A 25,237-nucleotide genomic window follows, 5' to 3' on the forward strand; every position below is an offset into this window, starting at 1 on the left:
TCTGGGACATTGCCTATGATGTATGATTCCATGAACTTGACTAGTTGGTGAGGCAGCTCTCCCAATTTTGGCATAGTCCCATAGATGTTGGTAAGGAGGACATTACAGGATTGGCAGTACTAGCTTAAACAGGGTAATGACAACAGATCCCCTCCTCTAAAGGGGCTAGTGCACCAGATACGTTCTGCTTATGATCAACGATGGTTACATGATGACCATGAGGCTAGCTTTTAATACTAGATTTAATTGAATTTGAACTTTACCATCTGCTTTGGTAAGTTTCAAATCAATGCCACACAGCATTAGCTTGGGGTTCTGGGATGCCATTGTAACTGAGTCTTCACCTCATAGTGATGGAGAATGACATTTGAGTGAAGTAAGAAATATGATTGGCTGACCAAAATCCTTGTGAGACATAACCTTTCATGTTTTCCTTAAGGTGACCAATGCCTCAGATGTCCATTAAACTGTCTTCAAAATTATGATATGGATTAACACACACAGTCCTCCTGTGTTACCTCTGTTCCCAGTTTTATTTGTTCATAAGATTTGTGGTTAGATAGCAAGGTCAATACTTTGTCCATACCTCATTGCCCTTGAGAAAGTGATGGCAAGTTGACTTCCTAGATTTCTGCAGTCCACAGTCAGAGCTTGCTCACTGATATTAAGATTAGATTCCCTACAGTGTGGGAACAGGTCCTTTGGCCCAATCAGTTCACACCAACCCTCCGAAGAGTAACCCTCCGAAGAGTAACCCACCCAGACCCATCCCCCTACATTTACCCCTTCACCTGATACTATGGGCAATCTAGCATAGCCAATTCACCTAATCTGCACATCTTTGGACTGTGGGAGGAAACCAGAGCACCCGGAAGAAACCCACATAGACACGGGGAGAATGTGCAAACTCCACATAGACAATTGCCCGAGGCCGGAATTGAAGCAGCAGTGCTAACCACTGAGCCACCGTGCCACCATATATCATTAAGATTAGTGGAATGCGGTTCGGTGAAGTGTTTTATGCAGGCTGTTGATGGGATCTAGAGTTCAATATCTTGAAAGCAGAATCGACAACAACTTTGAAAAGGAGGGGTGGAAGGGAGCTCAGAGATAAATAGGAGGGTTGGGGTGTGGGAACATTTCAGGGAACACCTCTGGGACATCTGCACCAAACAACCCCATTGCCCTGTGGCCAACCACTTCAACTCCCCCTCCCACTCCACCAAAGACATGCAAGTCCTTCGGATACTCCAACCACACGGTATCAACATTGACTTCACCGGGTTCCTCATCTCCCCTTCCCCCATCTCCTCCCAAATTCAACCGTCCAACTTAGCACTGTCCACTTGAGCTATCCTACCTATCCATCTTCCTTCCCACCTATCCGCTCCACCTTCCCCTCCGACCTATCACCATCACCGCCCAGCTGCATCTACCTTTCACCTTCCCAGCTACCTCACTCCACCCTCTTTATCCACACACCCCCCCCACCTTCCTGATAAAGAGCGTATGCCTGAAACATCGACTACCCTGCTCCTCAGATGTTGCCTGACTTGTGTTTTCCCGATGCCACATGTTTTGACTCTGACTCTCCAGCAACTGCAGTCCTCACTTTCTCAATCGGTAAAAGAGCCCAATTTTGCCCATCTAACATAGGGAAGGTCATGGAATCAAGGAATTCCTATGGTATGAAAGCAGATCATTTGACCAATCAAGTCCTCATTGACCCTCCACAGAGTATCTTATCTAAACCCATTCCCCATTCTGTAACCCTGCATTTCCCATGGCTAACCCACATACCTCATCACACTCCTGGACACTATGGACAATTTGGCATGGCCAGTCCACCTAATGTTCGCATTCTTGGTTTATGGAAAGAAAGTGGAGCACCCAAAGGAAACCCTCAGAACGTGCAAACTCCGCACAAGCAATTGACCAAGGGTGGAACCGAATCTGGGTTCCTTGCACTGAGGCTGCAGTGCTAACCACTGAGCCACCGTGCCACTGCTATTGATAGAGTTAGGCTAAGGATGCTGTCCTTAAGGTTGTGACTACAGATTGCTCTAATGCTGATTTGAATGAGGTCTTCCTTATTACTGCCAAACTCCTCCAAATATAACTTCAAGGAAGCATCCAAAAGTGAGAGAAACTGGAGAGCTTCTCCTTTTTCTGCTGTTTTCTCAGGTCTTGAATTCTAGATGCCTGTAATCAGGAGCCTCTGTTTTGATGGTGACAGGAACATCCATTCTGCCCCAATCCAATTAAGCCAGATCCCACTTTTTAGCATGTACTGTGTTCGCTGCTCACCTATTCAAGTCAAATATGACACCGGGACCAATTTGGGGCCTTAATTATACCATAAATAATAAGTTTCACACTTCAAGCACGCAAATCATTTGTGCCTGAACAAGTGCCTGAGGCAATTTTACCCCAGTGTGTCTTGATGGTGTGAATCACTTTTCTGCCCAATGGATAGTCCATTGTATTTCAGAAAATAATGGAAAATGGCTTCGACGTGCTGTGTACTAAAATAAATTTATTTTACACTGGTTTTTACGCTCTATTGTTTTGTGCCAGTATAACAAATTATCCATGGCATTTTACAGAAACTACTCTTTAAAAAAAAATCACTGGCAAATTTTCACAGCTTCATACTGTAATATGGGCATGATCTGCCACTGAAAAGCCTTAGCTTGCTTTGTACTGTCCTAATTACTCTCATGTGTATCAAGATCATCTTTGAAAATGACATGCTTTTAACGCTTGAACATATTTTGTTCTTTCCCATATTATGTTTCTTTCATTAAGATGCAGTTAGCCACACATGCATAAAGCGTGTCATAATGAGTGTGTAGGTGAATTAAAATGTCATAATTTGCACCAGGTGCAGCATAGAATTATCACATAATATTATTTGGAGCTTAATGACTATCTAATTGTTTAAATGTGCAGCACACCAAGTTATTTATCAACACTATGAGCTTATTCGTGCATTACCCACATTATGCTTGGGTTAGGCTAGTGAGGATAAATGAGTTGTCATGGGCTTCAGGTCTGTTTTTCAGACATGCTTCCTTTATTTCTTACAGCCTGGAAAGTATTGGTCCCAGGAGAATCGGTGTGGCAGCTGAGGAAACATATCTGAATAATAGGCATTATATTCACATTAGGGAGCCTGCCATCTTGATTGTGATGCACGATTGGGTTTTCTTTTCAAAAGATGATTTGCGTTTGCCACTTGAGGTTTTTCTTTTGAATTCTGTTGGCAGGAGAGTCAGCTTGAGGGTCCAGATTAGCCATTATGTAGGCTTCACATCACACAATTCACAATGACAGGAAGTAATGCCATGTTAAGCATTAAAATCCTTTTTAAGTAATAGTTATGAAAAAATAAGCTTCGTTTGCTTGAGTAATTTAATAATAGAAGCATTGAGTTACTTTTGAAGAATTGCATTATGGAAAATTTAAGTATTGCTTTGATTCTGTTAATGCAACATGTAGTGCTGTTCGGCAAAAGTCTGCTGTCTGCATTACACAGCAAAATATTTTGTCATTGCTAAATAATGAAGTTATATTCATTGACTCTTATCTGTAAATAAACTTAATGATCTTACAATTGCTTGACATCTCTTGTTCTTTGGACTGAATATTTTGAAACATTGTTCCCCAGAATCCAGCCAGTCGGATCAGATGGCTCAGGTTACTAGACATTTCAAATTCTCTACAGAGGTGTTTCCATATTAGCTAAGGCCTACCTTGACTTTTCTTCCTTCTTTTACCTTAAGATCATAAGGTACTGCCCAAAAAAAATGTATACTTGCCTGCAATAATCTTTTAAATAAGGCATGTGTACTTTAATACCCAGTTATATGCAGAAGTATTTTGGTGATATTACACAGAACATCAAACATAGAACATTACAACTCAGTTTAGGCCATTCGGCCCTCGATGGTTCCACAGGTCGGTGCAACAATCAGAAGCCCATCTATCCTACACTCTTCCATTTTCATCTATATGTTTATCCAATAACTATTTAAATGCCCTTAAAGTTGGTGAGTCTACTACTGTTGCAGGCAGTGCGTTCCCCACCTCTACTACTACTCCTGAGTAAAGAAACTACTTCTGACATCTGTCCTATATCTATCACCCCTCAATTTAAAACTATGTTCCCTCCTGCTCGCCATCATCATTTGTGGAAAAAAACTCTCACTGTCCACCCTATCCAATCCTCTGATTATCTTGCATGTCTCAATTAAGTCACCTCTCAACCTTCTCTCCAAAGAAAACAGCCTCAAGTCGCTCGGCCTTTCCTCATAAGACGTTCCCTCCATACCAGGCAACATCCTAGTAAATCTCTGAACCCTTTCTAAAGCTTCCACATCCTTCCTATAATGCAGTGTGCAGAACTGTACACAATACTCTTGAGTGCAACAGCACCAGAGTTTTGTACAACTGCAGCATGATCTTGTGGCTCTGAAACCCAAACCCTCTACCAATAAAAACTAACACACTGTGTGCTTTCTTAACAACTCTTATCAACGTGGATGGCAACTTTCAGGGATCTTTGTACATGGACATCGAGATCTCTCTGCTCATCTACACTACCAAGAATCTTACTATTAGCCCAGTACTGTTGCTATTTCCAAAGTGAATGACCTCATACTTTAAAATTCCATTTTGCCACCTCTCATCTCAGCTGTGCAGCTTATGTATGTCCCTCTGTAATCTGCAATATCCTTCAGCACTATCTACAACTCTACTGACCTTAGTGTCATCCACATATTTACTAACACATCCTTCTACAGCCTCATCTAGATCATTTATGACAATGACAAACAACAATGGACCCAAAACAGATCCTTGCGATACACCACTAGTAACAACTCCAGGATGAACATTTCCTATCACCCACCATCCTCTGTCTTCTTTCAACTAGCCAATTTCTGATCCTAGCTAAATCACCCTCAATCCCATGCCTTTCTATTTTGTGCAATAGTCTACCATGGGGAACCTTATCAAACACCTTACTGAAATCCATATACACCACATCAACTGCTTTACCCTCATCCACCTGTTTGGTCACCATTTCAAAGAACTCAATAAGGTTTGTGAGGCATGACCTACCCTTCACAAAACCATGTTGACTATCCCCGATCAACTTATTCCTCTCTAGATGATTGTAAATCCTAGCTCTTGTAACCTTTTCCAACTCTTTACCCATAACCGAAGTAAGGCTCACTGGTCTATAATTACCCTGCTTGAACAAATGGACAACATTTGCTATCCTCCAGTCTTCTGGCACTATTCCTGTAGACAATGATGACATAAAGATCAAAGCCAAAGACTCTACAATCTACTCCCTGGGTTTCTAGAGAATTCTAGGATAAATTCTATCCACCCCAGAGGAGTTAACTATTTTCATACTTTTCAGAATTGCTAACATCACCTCCTTGTGAACCTCAATCCCATCTATTCTAGTAGTCTGCATCTCCATATTCTCCTTGACAACGTTATCTTTTACTAGTGTGAATACTGACAAAAAGAAATGTAGCGCTTCCTCTAACTCCTTGGACTCCATGCACAGCTTCCCACCATTATCCTTGATTGGACCTAATCTTTCTCTAGTTGTTCTTTTATTCCTGATATATCTATAGTAAGCTTTAGGGGTTTTCCTTGATCCTACCTGCCAATGATTTCTCACGTCCCCTCCTGACTCCTCTTAGCTCTCCCTTCAGGTCTTTCTTGGCTAACTTGTAACTCTCAAGTGCCCTAACTGAGCCTTCACGTGTCATCCTAACAGAAGCCTTCGTCGTCCTCTTGAGAAGAGATTTGACTTCTTTACTAAACCACAGCTCCTTCACTTGACTACTTCCTTCTTGCTTGACAGGTACATATTTATCAAGGCCATGCACTAGCTGTTCCTTGATTAAGCTCCATATTTTAATTGTGCCCATCCCCTGCAGTTTCCTTCCTTATCCTATGCATCCTAAATCTTGCCTATTCGAATCATAATTGTTTCTTGCCCAGCAATAACTCTCGCCCTGTGTTATATACTATTCCATTCCATCACTAAAGTAAACATAACCGAATTGTGGTCACTATGACCAAAGTGCTTACCTACCTCCAAATCTAACACCTGGCCAGGTTCATTACCCAGTACCAAATCCAATGTGGCTTTGCCCCTTGGCCTGTCTAAATATTATGTCAGGAAACCCTCCCACATACACACAGGACAAAAACTGACTCATCTCAAGTACTCAAACTATAGTATTTCCAGTCAATATTTGGAAAGTTAAAGTCCACCATAACAACTACCCTGTAACTCTTGCTCCTTTCCAGAAATATCTTTGCTATCCTTTCCCCTACATCTCTGGAACTATTTGGAGGCCTAGAGAAAACTCCCAACAGGATGACCTCTCCTTTCCTGTTTCTAACCTCAGCCCGTACTACCTCAGTGGATGAGTCATCAAATGTGTTTTCTGCTACTGTAATACTGTGCTTGATTAACAATGCCCCACCACCCCCTCTTTTACCATTTTCTCTGTTCTTACTGAAACATCTAAATCCCGGAACTTGCAACAACCATTCTCGTCCTTGCTCTATCCATGTCTCTGAAATGGCAAAAGTTCCAGCTACCAACCCATACTGCAAGTTCACCCACCTTATTTTGGATGCTCCTAGTGTTGAAGTTGACACTTCAAACCACCTTCCTGCTTGCTGATGAACAGTTGCGACTTTCTGACCTCCCTACTCTCAACCTCCTGGACACTAGAACTACAATTTAGGTTCCTATCCCCCTGCTGAATTAGTTTAAACCCTCCCGAAGATCATTAGCAAATATTGCCCCCCCCATCCCCCCAGGATATTGTTACTCCTCTGGTTCAGGTGTAGACCATCCTGTTTGGAGAGGTCCCATTTACCCCAGAATAAGGCCCAGTTATCCAGGTGTCCGAAATCCTCCCTTCTGCACCATCCCTGGAGCCATGTGGCATTTTTTTCATATCATTTATGGGATGTGGGCATTACTGACCAGGCAAGATGTATTGTTCTTGAGAAGGTGTACATGAATCACTGTAATCTTTGCAGTGTGTGTCGACCCACAGTGCTGTTAGGGAGGGAGTTCCAGCATTTTGAACTAATGACAGCGAAGCAATGATAATATGATTTTGTATCAGGATGGTGTATGACTTGGAGGAAACGTGCAAATGCTGGTGCTCCTGATCTGATGACATTGTCCTTGTTGTATTTTGTTATTTTTATTGTGGATATGTGCTATAAAACAGCAATTCCTTGTATGGTGCAGAGTTGTATGTATGGTATAGCAAGACCCAACATTATAGAACCAGTGTAACTTGCTGCATTTGGAGGCATCCAGCAAAGGCTCCCTTCCTCAGTTCCCTCAGTTTGAGAAAAGTTGAGCTTTTGAAATAACTAAATGGTACATTAACCATTTTGAGGCAAGGCTAAGATTGGAACTTCAATATGCAATGTCTTGCCTTTTAGATTCTGCAATCGTGTGGATAAGGATTATGCATTTTGTAATACAGTACAAGTTTTAAGCTTTGAAGGGAGAAATTTTGCAGCCATAAGCATTCATCTTTAAAAAAGCAATAGAAACCAAACAGGAGAAAATTGAAAAATCTTCAAATTTTGTTCCTAATTTAATTCATTTGGCATTTCAGATGGCACATCGTAACAGAATCAATTTTTGGAATAAGTTTTGACATTTATTTCTTTCAAACTTTATATGATCATAAATAATGCACAAGTAAAATGTAAAAAGCAAGATAGATTATAATTTTGATGTATTTGCCTCAAAGGGCCATCCATTGAGAAAGCTCGGCGTAAATGGTAGAACTACCATTTTTTAAAAAAAGAGTAGAATAAGCCAAAAACCATTTTTTTTTGGAGTCAGTTGCTTCTTGAAGCAGCATGGAATATATGAAAAAAAATGAAGGATTTAGGAGGTCAATTCTCGTTTTTTTTTCATTCTGTCTAAATTAGAGGAGTGTGCTTATCTAGATCCAGTCTGGGGAATGTAAGATATGCTCTATTCAGTCTTCTCTTGGTTAGTGTTTGGTATTCAATTAGATTACTCCGTTAGGTTATGGCTGATGCAGTGATGGTTTTATGTTGGACTATTTAGCAAATCAATTTATTTATCAGAACCAGTATGCTATTTATTGGAGCATAATTTGCTGTCAAACTGATTGTGAGGCTTCATTTATGTACAAATGGTATAGCCACTCAGATGTACAGTTAGATTCAAAAGGTGATGTCCCAGGTGTACTGAGCTGCGTTAGCTTTATGGAAGGAGTGTTATGTTCTCTGTCTCACTTTTGAAACATACTGAATAATTTGAGGTGACTGTTTTTTGAAGTTGCATATGAACTACTCACCACAGAATATTATTAAGCTTCATTTATTCCAGTCCAAGTACACTTACAAATAAATGGTAGCTTAACTGGAAGTAATTAAAACTCCTCTGGCACTAAGAGTTAGCCATTTGCAAATGTAGAGACTCATTCCTTCGGGTTTAAGTATCAGAGATTTTTAAAATCAAAGATTTATGTTTATTTTATGTTTAACATGTTATTTATCAATTTATTCTTTTCATGGTTTTCTCTCATTCTAGCCACTTTTGGAATATTGTGTGCAATTATAGTGTCCCTTCTATTGGAAGAATGTTGTGAAACTTGAAAGGGTTCGGAAAAGATTTACAAGGATGTGGCCAGGGTTGGAGGGTTTGAGCTATAGGGCAAGGCTGAATAGGCTGGGGTTGTTTTCCCTGGAGCGTCTGAACTTGAGGGGTGACCTTATAGAGGTTTGTAAAATCATGAGGGGCATGGATAGGATAAATAGACAAAGTCTTTTCCTGGGGTTGGTGAATCCAGAACTAGAGAGCATAGGTTTACAGTGAGAGGGGAAAGATATAAAAAGGACCCAACATTTTCATGGAGGAAATGGTGCGTGTGTGGAATGAGCTGCCAGAAGAAGTGGTGGAGACTGGTTTTAAAAGGCATCTGGATGGGTATATGAATAGGAAGGGTTTAGAGGGATATGGGACCAGATCAGGAGAAAGTGAGGACTGCAGATGCTGGAGACTAGAGTTGAAACATGTGATGCTGGAAAATCACAGCAGGTCAGGCAGCATCCGAGGAGCAGGAGAATCGACATTTCGGGCATAAGCCCTTCTTCAGGAATGAGGCTGGTGTGCTAAGCGGGCTGAGATAAAAGGTAGGGGGGAGGGAATTTGGGGAAGGGGTGCTGGGAATATGATAGGTGGAAGGAGGTGAGGGTGATAGGCCGGAGAGGTCATGAAGAAGATTGCAGGTCAAGAGGGCAGTGCTGAATCCGGGGGTTGGGACTGAGATAAGGTGCGGGGAGGGGAAATGAGGAAGCTGGAGAAATCTACATTCATCCCGTGTGGTTGGAGGGTTCCTAGGCCACTCAGTGGCATTATTACTCTTGCTTTCAGTAACTTGTAACAGCAGATCCAATTCATACAATTACCATTAGATATCATGCCCCAGCAAAGTTATTGTTCAGTGTCAATGCATTGACTTACTGGAAACTAGATGTTATTTTAAAATGTGCATATTATGAATACTCACTGCATGGAGTGACGAAGGATGCATGTATTTTGGGGATTTGGTTCAGATGTTTGCTTTAGCTGTAACTAAGTAACTGGTTTCACCTCAGTTTCAAGTCAATCTTTCACCATTGGAACTGTGTAGAACAGTGATAATTTGAATAGTTCACTTGAGGCCTATGTTTGAAACCAATCCAACTGATGCTGTGAAAAAAATTATTTTCTGCTGTCTCTAAGATATCTTGTGAATATAATTGAGAGTTGGTGTCAAGCTCAAAAATTAAACTAATTTTTACCAACTGATCTGTGTCGGTAATCTCACATGGCACTGTTGTGCACTATTGATCATAATTTCATAAACCGATCTGCTGATAAAGCAGGCCACCTTTCTTTGAACGTACAGAGCAGGAGTAGGCTACTTGGCCATTCCAGTCAGTTCTGTTATTCAATAAGGTGTGGGTGATCTGATGACTCCAATTTCCACTTACCCACAATTGCCATTCACCCCATCGTTTGTAAAAATCTACCTCCAACTGTTTTAAAAAGATTCAAAGACTTCTTCCATTGCCTTATCAGGAAGAGGGTTCTAAAGACTCATGATCCTCTGAGAGAAACGTTTAACCCAATCTCTAATTGCACTAGGTTAATAAACAGTAGCTTCTAGTTTTTGAATCTTCCACAAAAGGAAATATCTTTTCCGCATCAACCCTGTGAAGATGCCACAGAACCTTACATGATTCAGGTGAGTCACCTTTTGCACTTCTAAACTCCAGTGGATACAAGCCAAGCTGTCAAACCCTTTTCTCTTAAAGCAACCTGTCCATTCCAGGTATTAGTCTACTACACCTTCTCTGATCTGCTTTCGTAACATTTACATCTATTATTGTAAGGAGAACAATCCAGTTCAAAGTATTTAAGATCCCATCTAACCAGTATCCTGTCCAGCTGAAACACAACCTTATTAATTTTATTTTTGGATTAGTGGTGCTGGAAGAGCACAGCAGTTCAGGCAGCATCCGAGGAGCAGCAAAATCGGCCCAACATTTCAACTCCCCCTCCCACTCTGCCGAGGACATGGAGGTCCTGGGCCTCCTTCACCGCTGCTCCTGCACCACCAGACGCCTGGAGGAAGAACGCCTCATCTTCCACCTCGGAATACTTCAACCCCAGGGCATCAATGTGGACTTCAACAGTTTCCTCATTTCCCCTTCCCCCACCTCACCCTAGTTCCAAACTTCCAGCTCCGCACTGTCCCCATGACTTGTCCTACCTGCCTATCTTCTTTTCCACCTATCCACTCCAGCCTCCTCCCTAACCAATCACCTTCATCCCCTCCCCCATTCACCTATTGTACTCCATGCTACTTTCTCCCCACTCCCACCCTCCTCTAGCTTATCTCTCTCCGCTTCAGGCTCTCTGCCTTTATTCCTGATGAAGGGCTTTTGCCCAAAACGTCGATTTTGATGCTCCTTGGATGCTGCCTGAACTGCTGTGCTCTTCCAGCACCACTAATCCAAAATCTGGTTTCCAGCATCTGAAGTCATTGTTTTTACCTTATTAATTTTATGTTCAGTTTCTATTTCCATAATCAATCATATTCTATTACTTTTCCTAATTACTTGCTTTATCTGCATACTAAGCTTTTATAATTCATCCGCTTGGATGTACAGATCCCTCTGTATTTTAGAGCTCTGCAATCTCTCACCATTTAGATAATATCCTTTAATTTTATTCTTCCCAGTCAAATTAACAAATTTTCCCACATACTACAGTTGCTAGATATTTATCCACTTATTAAACTTAGCTATATCCATTTGTTGGCCCCTTATGTCCACTTTACAACTTATTTCCCTACCTCTCTTTGTGTTCTCAGCAAATGTAGCTACCAAACTTTCGGTCTCTTTACCCAATTCATTCATATAAATTGTAAAAAATTGAGGCTCTAGCATTGATCCCTGTGGTATGCTACATTACATCATGCCAACCAGAAAACGATCCACTTGTGCCTACTCTCTGTCTCATGTTAACTGGCCAATCTTCTTTCATCATCCATCTATTACTCTCTACCCCAACCTCTTATTTTCTACAATCAAATGTTGTGTAGAAATTTAGGTTCTGTTTTCTTGGATCTTACTTGAGAGAGGCATACACTGACCAAGGTGTACAAAATAAAAGTTATTAACTAATACAAATGTAATACCTCATTCTTCATAGAGACCAAAGGACAGTTACATGGGTTTGACTACAAATTGTGAAATTTAGCTATTGTTGCTTATGTACGTCTGCTAATGAGATCTCAGTGCAGCAAAGTTTTATGTTCTCCTCACTGAGGTGTGGGAAAGGTGCACAAGCACAAGATTTTATTTTTTTTTTGTACAATCATTTGTTTATCTCAAGTTCTATGTCGACAGTGCTGCAAAGCCAGCAGCTTTGCAAGAATATTGATCCTGACATTGGTTTGGCTAAAGAGGGAGAAAGAGGAGAGCCCTTAGCACATTTGGAACAGTTAACACTGGAGTAGTAGTAATAACTGGTTGAGTGGGAATTGTTGATCAGAGTACTAGGAGAATTGGCTAAACTATGAATGGTGCCATGGATCTGCAGATGAAGCTTCAGTTGATTCACTCTTTACAAAGTACCGTTCCGAATCTACAACATTGAAATGTCTACTTGGGTTATAATGCTGAACCTCCACCTTCTCACTTGGATTTGGGGAAGTAATATTATCCATTTGGTTGAGCTGACAAAACTGAATTACTTTGGTGTGCTTGGGAATGGTTGACAATTTGATCCTTGGTCAGTTCCACGTGAGCTTATGTCAGTTGGTAGAAATATAGAAGCATTCACTACCAGCCTTTGGGCTATTAGAAGAGGTGGGAAAATAGGACAAAAATCACAGGCTAGTTCATTTATGGTGTCTGCATTTAGGATTTTTGTGGTTGGGTTTCAGGGACTGATACTTGTGCATTGAGATTGGGAGACCTGTCTTAACAGTGTAAACAATGGAAGCTGGAATATAGTCTCGGGAATTTCTCAAATTACAGAAGTACTAAATTTATAGTTGGCTATCTGATAAGGCATGTGATGACAAGGTGCATTTGTAGCTTATTTGACAGAAACATCAGATTCAGTTTGATACTTCCCATGGTGGGAAAGCTTATTGATACTCCACTGCCTTACTTGAGGGCAAGCCCTCAATGATAGTTGGTGTTTGTATAGTCCTAGTCCTAGTGTGAATCTGTGCCTTCAAGAAAATATGAGCAAACGCTGTGGATGAGGTGGGTACAGTTAGTTTTTGCACTGGAGTTATGTAGAGCTAGAAAAACATGCTTTGTATTTGAGCAGCAGGATAGGTGTTCCAGTCAGTTATGTGAGCTATTCAGAAGAATGTACATTTTGTTCCCCCCACATATTGTGATAAACCATATCAGCTTCATTGTCTTACATGTTTGTTCTGGTGCAAACTGTTGACATAGTAACCTTTTGAATGGTAAAAGCATCTCGTACTGCTGAGAGAAAAAAATTTAGTTTAAAACCCAGGTTGGAAATCTAGATTAAGAAAAACAATCTGCATTTAAGTAGTAAATTTAGCAAAAGAAGACATTCCAAAGCTGTTTGCAGGAATGTGATTGAGATTTTACAGTGAACCACATAAAGAAATATTAAGACAGGTGCCAAAGGCCAGGTCAAAGACAGAGGGATTCTTTTGTGAACAACTTCAAAGTGGAGAGGTGTAATAAGACAATCCCAAGGTTAGATGTATAAACAGTGGAGGCTTAGACAGCAAAGGTGGAGCAGTGAACACTGGGGTACACATACGTGATCTGGAAGGGTATATGGATCTAGGAGAGTTGTGGGAATTGTTGTGAGAGAAGGGAGAGGCGCTGATGGGAACTTGAGGATGAAAATTGTAGGAGCCGATGTAGGTTAGCAAGCAACAAGGCTGATAGTTGAATGTGACTTGATGCAGGTTAGACTGTGGACAGCATTATCTTGGATGAGCTCAACCTCATTGAAGAGTGAACAGTGGAAGACTGGCCATGACAGCATTTAATAGTTGAGTTTGAAGGTAACAGTGACATGGAGTAGAGTATTAGCTTGAGATGAGCTGACACAGGACCAGAAATGGGCAATCTTAGAAGTGCAAGGAGGCTGTCTTCACAAAGGTGGGGATATGAGTTTGGATTGGGGCTCCCACTTCAGTTTTGGTCTCTGACAGTAACCAAGAAGAGACTGGGTTTGTGTTTGTGCTGGGGACTGAAAATTACGGCTTTAGTTTGCCTCCTATTCTAACTGAAGAAAATTTCTGCTCATCCAATATTAACATGCATCATGACATATTAGAGGCCATGCAGAGACTGAGAAGTAATGATGCCATTAGAGAATACAGCATTAGAGCATAAGAACTAGAAGCAGGAGTAGGCAATTCAGCCCTTCAAATCTGTTCTGCCATTCGATATGATGATGGCTGATCACATCTCAGCCTCAATTCTACTGCCCGCTGTCCATGCTTCTCAACCCATTACTAATTTAAAATCCGTCTATCTCCTCAAATTTATTCAGTGTTCCAGCATCCACCACACTCTTGGGAAGTGAATTCCACAGGTTCACAACCCTTTGAAATAAATTATTTTTCTCATCTGTTTTAAATCTGCTGCCCGTTATTTTAAAACTTTGACTTCTCCGTTTACATTGTCCCACATGAGGAAACATCCTTTCCACATCTATTTTGTCAATCCCCTTTAGCATCTTATATACTTCAACTGAATTTACTCTCATTCCTGTAAACTCCAGAGAGTATAGGCCTAAGCTGCTGAATCTCTCTTCATAAGACAAGTCCTATATCTCTGGAATCAATCTAGTGAACCTCCTTTGAACTGCCTGCAATACAACTACATCCTTTCTCAAGTAAGGGGACCAAACCTGTATGTGATCTCACTAATGCTTTGTACATTTGCAGCAACACTTCCCTATTTTTATTGCTAAAGGAATAGAGTATAAATGCCAAAATTCCATTTTCCTTCCTTATTAATTGCTGTACCTGCATATTAATTTTCTGTGATAAACGCACAAGAACACCCAGATCCCTTTGCACCGAACTACTCTGAAGTTTCTTTCCATAACATGCTGAAAAAAGGGAGACAATTTACATATTCATTGTCTTTCATAACAGTGCAAGATTTTAATTATAAGTTAAAAATATGAATATTTTTGAAGAGACATGTTGGTGAATCTTTTCATACTGCATTTGTCAGGACAAATACCAAGTTTCTAGCAATCACAGCAAATTACAGCACAGGAGAAAAATGTTGATTCTTAGGTAAATTGACTCTGAATGGAGAGTAGAGAAAGCAATGGGGAACTATAGGTCTGTCATGCTTCTGATTTTTTAAAAAAAGGTTCAAACGTGTTCCTTCTGTTTGCAGCGAATGGGTTCTTGTACATAGTCATTAAAAAAAAGCCAGAGGATCACATTTACTGCATTAATATTTTCATAGGTTTCAACAAGAAACTTGTTTTGATGGAATGAGCCTTAACTTCCTGCCCAGTGTATATTTTTGATATGTTGAAGAAACATTTGAAATTGGACTTTGTTGTATTCGTTTGGATGAGTGCAAAGTTTCTGCAACATTTCTCACTTTTCAGTAATAAAACAAGTTAAGTACTTTGGTCAGGTTATTAGCGATATAATATAATGGCCTGGCTTTTATGTGGTACTTTGCTCAATGACACTGAGCTATGTGATTATTTTGAAGTTATGCCTATTTAACATCATGAATGGAATTAATGCCATCGGATTATTGCTCGACCGACCCCAAAATACTCTGACCTAGCATGAAATGAGAAGATGTCTGGTCGTGGAGATTAAGTTGATGTTGCAGTCAAAACCTGTCACAGCTGCATGATTTTGATAGACTGGAGGGAATTTTACAAACTGGTCTTTAAATCTTGTTAATCCTAAGGTCAAAGTTGTTACATTAACAAAATAGGCCTAAAGCATCCTTCATAAAGTACTAAGCCATAATGTGCTATAAAATGCCAGAGCACTTAATAAACTATATACAAAAATGGTTAAAAGGTGCATCTGTGGGCTGCATCAAAAGCACACTTTAGGTTTCCCCTAGATGAATTATTTTGCTACTTTTTGAGGCTCAAAACCTATAATATGTTGGGAATGGAGGGGCGGTCATTCGGGGTTAGGATAATTGTAGTGTGCATTTAGGCACAACACTTCCTCTTCCGTTGCCCCTTGAGATGGTCTATAGAATTTTATCATCAGGGTTTATTACCAAAGAGTTCTTTCAGCTCCAGTTGGTAAACTATAAATACTGGCTATAGAACTTGCCAATTCTTAACAGCATATTATTCCACACTAGCGTATTGTCACAAATATTAATCTTTCAGTAAGCATCATCAGGCTTCAGTGAGGGTGAATGTTTTGGCAATCAATATCTGCCAACCAAGTCAGATGCTGTCAACACAATAAAAACTGAACAAAACCTCCCTGTAATTTTTTTAATAAAAGCCCTGGAATGATTTCAAAGCAGAAATGTAATCATTTGATTCAGATGACAGTTCAAAACCATTAAAGCTTCAACCTTGTGGTTAAGGGCAGAGTTATAACCCCTCAATTAGATTAGTACAACGTAATTGCTCCCAGTCATCAATTATTCTCTGTAAATTCCATGAAATCTACAAAGGCCAGTACTTGCGTTGTTTAAATTCAAATGAGTTGTCCTTTTGTTTATGTGTGGAGGGTGGACAGACATTTTTCTGGGCTGTTGAAGTTCATGACCAATATCATACTGATTGCCTAGTTAAGTTTTAAAGGCACAATATGAAGACTAACCAGTGGAAATGAAATGTTGTCAAGATTCCAGGAGACTGTGCCTTTTGGCTGGAAACCAGTAGTAAAGGTTACACGGGAGGTTACACTGGATTAAATTTCATTGGGGTTTTGTACAATTTACGCGAGACCTCTGACTGTTCTTTAGCTTGACTGACCAGCAATAATAGACAGCTTAGCATTAGCCTCGGAGAAGGATTTGCTGAAGCAAGCGGAAGGCTTTTGAAGTTGACAAAATGAGGCTTGAGGTGTTGGGCATTCTTGTTTCTTGTGCTTGTAACTCTATATCATCTTTAGCTATGCTGGAAAATTGTACTGGTAGCTTTATATGTTAAGGGAAAGCTTTAATTGCCTTTCATGAGTCTGGCAGTTAAAAATTTGTATCACACATGTTCGTGAGAACCTTGTTCTTTTCAACTAATGAATTTCTATTACATTTACTGACTCAGTAAAGTCAAGGAACAAAAGGGGAAATAAGAACTCCGTGCATTCCAAATAGAGTAAATGTCATGTGACTCCACATTATGCTTTTGTTTTCATTTTCTGAAATAACAGCTATCTGAGCATTTAGGGTGGTTTTCACATGTTTTATTCTACATTGGTCACACCCTTTAACACATCACTGAGTAAATTGCCCCTTGAATGTGCTAATCCAACCAACTACTTCAAATGGCTCATTGTTGCATGGAGTGCAGATGGGAACTGGGTGTGTTAAATTGAAGCATGTAACCATTCAAATTGCCATGTCAACGGAGAGATGTAAAATGTCTTCGACCAATATAGACAAAATGAAATTAAAATTTGATGGTTTTAATATAAACAGTTCTCTTCACTATCTTTATATTCTCCAAACTATTTTTTAGATATGCTTCAATTCGAGCTGAATGACTGACTGCAGCATGGGATGCTTATATAGCTAAACTTGGCTTACTTATTCTAGAGCTGACTAATAAACCCAGTTTTGTTTTAAGTTTGAGTATGCTGCCAGGGCAAAGGGGCTAGATTTCATACTGCAAACTTGGAGTTTCTCACACTTGGAAGGCAGCAGGACTTTGAATTAATACCAGATCATTAATAAAGCAGTTTTTACATTGTGTTTTGTTATTGTAGGGAAGACATTTTGGCTACAGTTATTATTACATGCACTGTTCAGAGATTCAGTATGTCTTTTTTATGCTCACCAAGTGAACAGATTGAAGTTATGTTGCCACTTAGATTTGGTTCTTCCAGTCCTGTTGGCATTGCATCATTATGTACATCAATTTGATGCCTTGCTGTACACCTGCAAATTGAAAGTCTGATTTGAAATCCCACCGCTGGGACTATCACTTCTACTTTAATTAGTCATCTGGTTCTCAACTTGTACCGCCACGTTTGCATTATTATGAAGTGGAAAGTGGCAATATAACTACAGACCTAAATGGAAAAATCCCCTAAATAGTTGGTGTTTGGCAAGAAGCTACTGCAAATAAGCTGTCAGACTTTATGGGCTTAGGTAGTAAAATCTTAATTAATGAGTAATGTTAAATGCTTGTTACCCATGAGTATTTTGTCATGAGCAGTATGTGTTGCAGTTTAAACATTTTAAAATGTGGTCTTGGTGGTTCAATAGGAGGAGGAAATATCTCCAATTTTAAACAAACATCCTTCTTTAATACTTTCAATTGGTAAATTGCTAAGGTCACTGGATACTTTGTAAATACTATATATTTGTGTTTAGTATCATAAACATTCATAGAATTGTACAGGGAAATTGAAAGGAATTTTAGTTTGAAAGCAGCTATTATGTTTTCACAGAGCAATTCCCTGTTGGTACCCGACAGTCTGCGAGGCACTGATAAGCGCAGGAACGGACCTGATTATTCTAATGATGTGAAAAAGAGGAAGGTTGATGATAAGGACTCCATAAGCCACTATGTAAGTGCAAGCAGTGAAGGCTTCAGAAGAATGCAGACTTACCTTCAAATGTAGAATCTTGCCATTTTTGGTACAAAATGTGAAACCTTGCTACTATTTAACATAATGTCTATGAATGAAATAAAAAAATTAAAACAAGCATGATTTAAGTGTTAAAATGAGAAACTTGCTTAGTTACTTGTGAATTTTCTAGAATTGTATAGCTATTCAACAATGAAGAAGGCCATTTCGCCCAATGTGTCTGCATTGGCTGGTAGAAATGGCTATAGAGTAAGTTCCACTCCCCAGCTCTTCTCAAAAGCCCTACAAGTATCTTCTTTTCAAACATAAATATGATTCTGTTTCAAAAGTTACCATTGAATTGACTTCAACCAGCCTTTCAGATTGGATATTCTAGATCATAGCAATTTGTTGCATTCAAGAAAATAATCTTCCCACCTCCCTGCTGGGTCTATTGCCTATTATCTTTGATACTTGAATTTCCAACTTTCGTGCCAGTAGTAACAGATTCTTTGTATTTGCAAACAATTTTTGCACACTTGAATGAAATCTGTGTACAGGATAAGTTTTAGAAGACCATAAGATATAAGTAAAAGCGCAACCACATCTTCAGGCCTGCTTGAGGGAGAAAATCTGATGTCATTGCACAACTTCAGCTGAGCAAGTGGGAACAAGCAAGAAGAGTCATTGAGTCATAGAGATGTACACACAGAAACAGATGCTTAGGTCCAATTTGTCCATGCCAACCAGATATTCCAATCTAATCTAATCCACTTGATGAAGGAGCGGCGCCCCGAAAGCTAGTGTGCTTCCAAGTAAACCTGTTGGACTATAACCTGGTGTTGTGTGATTTTTAACTTTGTACACCCCAGTCCTACACCGGCATCTCCAAATCATAATCTAATCCCATTTGCCAGCACCCGGCCCATATAACTCTGAACCCCCTTCCTAGTCATACACCCATCCAAATGCCTTTTAAATGTTGCAATTGTACCAGCCTCCTCCACTTCTTCTGGCAGCTCATTCCATACACGTACCACCTTCTGCGTGAAAAAGTTGCCCCTTAGCTCTCTTTTATATCTTTCCCCTCTCACCCTAAACCTATGCATTCTAATTTTGGACGACTCCACCCCAGGGAAAAGACTTTGTCTATTTACCCTATCCATTCCCCTCATGATTATATAAACCTCTATAAGGTCACCCCTCAGCCTCTGATGCTCCAGGGAAAACAGCCCCAGCCTGTTCAATCTCTGCCTATAGCTCAAGTGTTTAAAAAAGTGAGAGTAGAAGAAACACTGGCCAAATATTATCCAGGGCATGTACAGGTGCCAGCGGGAAGTGTTTGTTGTGTGGTTGGGATATAAATATATGCAAAATAATGTTCATGAAAGTTTCTGCAATAACTCTTTGTTTTCAGCTTGATCTGCTCACAAATTATCTTAGAGAATCTATTTGCTTCCAGCTAGCTTTACTTAATCATTAACTCTGATTATGTCATTTGCATCATCATCACCATTATCATGCTTTAAATCTGTTACTTTAGATCTTCTACCAAGTCTTTATCCCCATTAAACTTACTTTCTAAACATCTCGTCTAAAGTCTCTAATTCACAGAGTTAGTTTCTGATGCTTTGACCAATCTCCCTGGTCCAATTCTGATATCATTCTGAGGTTGAGGATGTTCTGTACTTGCCCTTCTGTCAGTTATGTGCGTGTCTCTCCCAAGGTAGTTGTAGACTTTCCTGCATTCTCTTCTTCCGAGAAATATTTTCAAATTTCAATTAATTTCTTGTTTAATGATATCAATGCTTTTGACTTCTCCGTATAATCTTGTGATCTGTTTCAACTTTACGTGATCTCAGTTGTGGTGTTTTTGTTATGATCATCCCTTCTCTGCTGATCTCTTACACATGCTGTCTCCCTGGGTTACAGCTCTGGTAACTGTTTCTATGCTTTTCCTCACAATTGTTCACTTTATGATCATTCTCAACATCTACAGCATGGAAACAGACCCTTCGGTCCAACTTGCCAATGTCGACCAGATATCCTAAATTAACCTATTCCTTTCCTATTTATAAACCCATCCAGATGCCTTTTGAATGTTGTAATTATTACAATCTCTGGCACTTCCTCTGGCAGCAAGTTGTACTCTCAATCTGTTGTTTATCAGTAACTCTTGATAGTAATAACTAATTTTGTAGTAGTTTAGATTGATAACTTAGAGCAAGATTGAAATCTTTGTTTTTCGTTAACAATCATAGAGTCATAGATATGTTCAGCACGGAAACAGACCCTTCTGTGCAACTTGTCCAGGCCGACCAGATATTCTAAATTAATCGAGTCCTATTTACCAGCAGTTAGCCTGTATCACTCTAAACCCTTCCTATTCACATATCCGAGGAGAAAGTGAGGACTGCAGATGCTGGAGGTCAGAGCTGAAAATGTGTTGCTGGAAAAGCGCAGCAGGTCAGGCAGCATCCAAGGAGCAGGAGAATCGACGTTTCGGGCATAAGCCCTTCTTCAGGATTCCTATTCACATATCCATCAAGGTGCCTTTTAAATGTTGTAGCAGCCTCCACCACATCCTCTGGCAGCTCATTCTAAACACACTCCACTCTCTGCATTAAAAAGTTGTCCCTTGGGTCCCTTTCAAATCTTTCCCCTCTCACCTTAAGCCTATGCTCTCTGGTTTTGGACACCCCCATCCCGGGGAAAAGACCTTGGATTTTCACCCTATCCATATCCCTCATGATTTTATAAACCTCTGTAAGGTTGCCCCTCAGGTTCCTACACTCCAGGGAAAATAGCCCCAGCCTTTCAGCCTCTCCCTATAGGTCAAACCCTCCAGCCCTGGCAACACCCTAGTAAATTTATCTGAACCCTTACAAGTTTCACAACATCCTTTCTATAGCAGGAAGACCAGATTTGCACACAGTATTCCAAAAGTGGCCTAACCAATGTTCTATACAGCCGAAAACTGACCTCCCACTCGTATACTCAATGCACTGACCAAAAAAGGCAAGTGTACCAAGCGCTGCCTTCACTATCCTATCTACCTGCAACTCCACTTTCAAGAAACTGTGAACCTGTCAAAATGCTTCCTAACATCTCTCCTGAATGGTCTGGCCCTAATTCTCAGATTATGCCCCTAATTCTCAGACTGTGCCCTTTGGTTGTAGAATCCCCAACCAGTGGAAACTGTTTATCTTTATCTACCCTGGATTTTCCTGTTAATATTTCAGAGAATTCACACCTTAACATTCTAGATTCTAGAGAAATTAGGCCTTATTTGTATAAACTCCCTTCATAACAAAATTCATGATGTTCAAAATCATTCTTGTAGATCTACATTGTACTCACTCCAAGGCCAGTCTCCTTCCTAAATTCTGGTGCCCAGATCTGCTCACAATCTGCATGTGGGTTCTAATCAGGGCTTTGTATAACTGCAGCATAACTTTCACATCCCTGTGCTTCCATCAAATCTGTGTGTTACAGTGAAGGTTGAGGGATATATCAGAGTAAGTATTCAAGTTAGCTCGCTGAACTTGAAAGTTTGTTTTCAGATGTTTCGTCATCAGAGAGAGTATTCGGTGAAGTGCTGGTAGTATGTCCCACCTCTCTAATTATAGGTCTTGGTTTCTTAAGGTGGGTAATGTCATTTCTGCTTTTTTTTTCAAGGGGAGGTAGATTGATTAAAATCCTATGTGTTTATTGATGGAATTCTGATTAGAATGCCATGCCTCTAAGAATTCTTGTGCATGTCTTTGTTTTGCCTGTCATAGGATGTGTGTGTTGTCCCAGTCAAAATGGTGTCCTTCTTTGTCTTGAATGATACTTTGTAATTCCTAAGTGTCTTTGGATTTTTTTGAAGAATTTCAAACTGAAAATTTCTTATTATTTACTAAGCTATGGTAGAAGGTTAGTGATGTAATAAAACAAAGAACTGTAGATGCTGAAGATCTGCAACAAGCATAAACCAAAATTGCTGGAGAAACTCTGCAGATCGGATAGCATCTGTAGAGAGAAAGTAGGGTTAACATTTTGAGTCCTGTGACTCTTCCTAAGAACTGCTTCAGTTCTATTCTACTAAATCTGAAAGGCTACAACTCAAAACATTAACCAATGATGATGAGGTGTTTGTACTGCCCAAAATACTGGGCCAGTATTTATTTGTTCCATATATAGTCTCCCCATCCTTCAGACAGTATTTCTGGGCTTGGATGTATTCTTCATCTTGTTTTTGGACTTGTTCTAAATTCCTTTAAGTAGCTGGTAAGTTATTTAGAAGCTTCCGATTTGTAGGCTTCAACTTCATGAATTCTAAGTCATCTTGTTCTGTTCCATTCGATATCCTTGAAATTGTATCTTCTGTTGTTTGGTCCTTCTATCTTAGATTCTTCATAGGCACAATTCTCTGTCAACCATCAGGATTATTAATGAATGAATGAATCCATGCCTCCTTCTGGCCCGGCCTCTGTTCTTTCCATTGAATTTTGTCTGTTCAGGAATTGAATTTAATCCAACACTAAAATTGCATTGAATACCGATAATATGCTTTCCTGTGAAGCTGCACACTCAATGCTTTGTCTTGCTAATATGTTGGTAGCAATGGTTCCCACAGGATAATGCACTGACTTTGTCCTTCTGGTTTGCCTTAACTAACCCTGAAACAGTTTGCTGCCTGGTCCATCTTTTCTTCTACTTCCCCATTCCTGGAGCTGGGCACGGTCTCTTGAATGTTTCGGTGAGTGGTAGGCTGGATTTCACAACTGCTGTTCCTGCAGTTGCTACAGTGTCTTGCAGTTTATTAATTGGGGTATTGCATATTATTTTCCAGCCTTCAACTTTCCCACCAGTCCTCCAATGTCCTGATGAGCCTTTGAAAGCACTTTTTTTATGTTTTTCTTGACCGTGAGACACCCTTCAGTTGCTGAAGCATTCAGTTTGATGCTTTTTCTGCCTTTCCTGCTATCTTGTGTTTGAGGTCCAGCTCTGTCTAGTCTCCCAAAGAAATGCTGCTAAAGTCCATGGAACTTCCTGCAAAAACTTGTTAATTGCAGCATGATCGAGACTTACATTATTTTCACAAAACTTAGAATTTCTGCTCCTTTCCAACACTCTGCAGTTGATTTTGTGACTTTGATGCTGATGATGCAATGACATTGTTATCAGGTATACTTCTGTTGTTAATCCCATTCTCTACAGGAAAACCTGCTGCTTATAGCTCCATAAATCCTGTTTTGGTGCTTCTCTTCTCCCTTAAGCTGAAGTTGTCTCACATCGAATGCTAGATTTACCAGGATTTGTGAATCTCGGGAACACACTTGCAAAACCTGCAGAGCAGACTGAATTGGAAGCTACCAATTTTATTAAGTATTATAATTGTTATAATTGTTACATGCCTGCTGTAAATGGGTTAGTTCCAGTGGAGGTGACTTCATAAAATGCTCAGAATTTTGCCTGACTCTACCCCAATCGTTTATATTTATTCATGTTAAAACTTGCCAGCTATTTCCTCCTTATGCCCAGTGACTGCTGATGATCTACTACAGTAGACTTTGTACCTGCTGAAAGCATGTTATATTCATAGTGTAGTAGTAGCTGATCAAGCCATTAGTCCTAACAAATTTTAATATTTCAGTTCATCTGAAAATATTTATCTTGTTTTAAAGGACAGCGACGGAGATAAAAGTGATGACAATTTAGTAGTGGATGTTTCTAATGAGGTTTGTACTTTTTTTCATTTTGTGTGTCATGCTGTCTCATACTTTATTAATGACCTTGCAGCAATGTTTAACTTTTTTGTGTTTTGAATGGATGCTCGATACAAAATTAAATGTTATTTAACATTTCCCTTGAAATAATGGAAAATGAAGCTTAATTCAATGTAGTAAGCATTTTACGTTATCTTCAGACAGTGTAATTTCAACATGTTTTTTTTCTGTCTTCCCATTCCAATCTTTTAAAGATGTTTGTTTATATTGAGCAATGGTTCAATGGGGCTGGAAGCCCAAGTACCAAGGCCACTTACAAGTTCAAAGGGCATTTTGTTATAATAGGCTTTACAGATTATTTGATCCTCCTCTTAGTTGCTGTCAACCCACAAGGACATAACCGCACTTAATAGCAACATGAGCAGGAACCCCGATTTAAATTTACTACCATCTCCGAACGCTGAGAAACTCTGGTCAAGTCTTTATCAGCTTATTTATACTGGTTTTGATTCTCTTGCTGACATAAAAATATTGTTTGATGAAAAGGTGCATTGTTCTCATTCCATGTGCCAGTTTATAAATCTTGGTGTCCTCTGTAAATCATTTCAATGTCTTATCTCTATTTTTGCTATTTTGGATAGAGCATTAGGCATGGACAGAGAATCATAGCCTTCTTTAGAAGGATGAATAGTTAAACAGTTTCCTCAGACTTCCTTCATCTGTACCTTTTATTGCAAGTCGGATTTTTGGAAGATTCATTTTGCTGAAGGATGGGAAGAGAAAATATCATGCTATGATTTGATTTATTTTAAAGTCTTGTTTCATCCTCCTTATGCTCTCTGGTGTTGAGGATATCTATGCTAACAGTTGGAATATTTTCCACTTTTAGGTATTGGTGTCAAAGTCTAGTCCTTTCTTTCACCTCTTTTAACCCGAACACAGGACAACCCTTTCGTTCTTCCTTTCAACTGCATCGTTGATTTATTTCTCTTTTCTGCTGTCAGTTATTACTTAACATCATTGAGATGGATTCCTAATTAGTGCCCACATTGCAGCTAGGTTTTCATTGAATAGATGAAAGCATTGCACTTAAACCCAAATGGCCCCTTTATGTCTGTTAGAAAGGAGAGTTAGATCTGAATTTTATTTTGGAAGTGATGACATAAG

The 25,237-nt window shown here is 39.7% G+C and overlaps 1 protein-coding gene across 5 annotated transcripts in view; it reads left to right on the forward strand.

Moving 5' to 3' along the window:
• LOC122561196 (transducin-like enhancer protein 1) overlaps positions 1–25,237 on the forward strand; it is a 117,020-nt gene that overhangs the window by 60,399 nt on the left and 31,384 nt on the right. For all 5 annotated transcript variants that reach the window (XM_043712770.2, XM_043712788.2, XM_043712804.2 and 2 more), the window contains 2 exons: positions 18,237–18,356; positions 24,029–24,082. In XM_043712770.2, the coding sequence (XP_043568705.1) occupies positions 18,237–18,356; positions 24,029–24,082 (174 nt within the window). The remainder of the gene's footprint in view (positions 1–18,236; positions 18,357–24,028; positions 24,083–25,237) is intronic.

Source organism: Chiloscyllium plagiosum, unplaced genomic scaffold (assembly GCF_037043375.1).
Source record: "Chiloscyllium plagiosum isolate Xiang-an unplaced genomic scaffold, Cpla_swu_hap1 HiC_scaffold_2, whole genome shotgun sequence".
Taxonomy (NCBI): Eukaryota; Metazoa; Chordata; class Chondrichthyes; order Orectolobiformes; family Hemiscylliidae; genus Chiloscyllium; species Chiloscyllium plagiosum.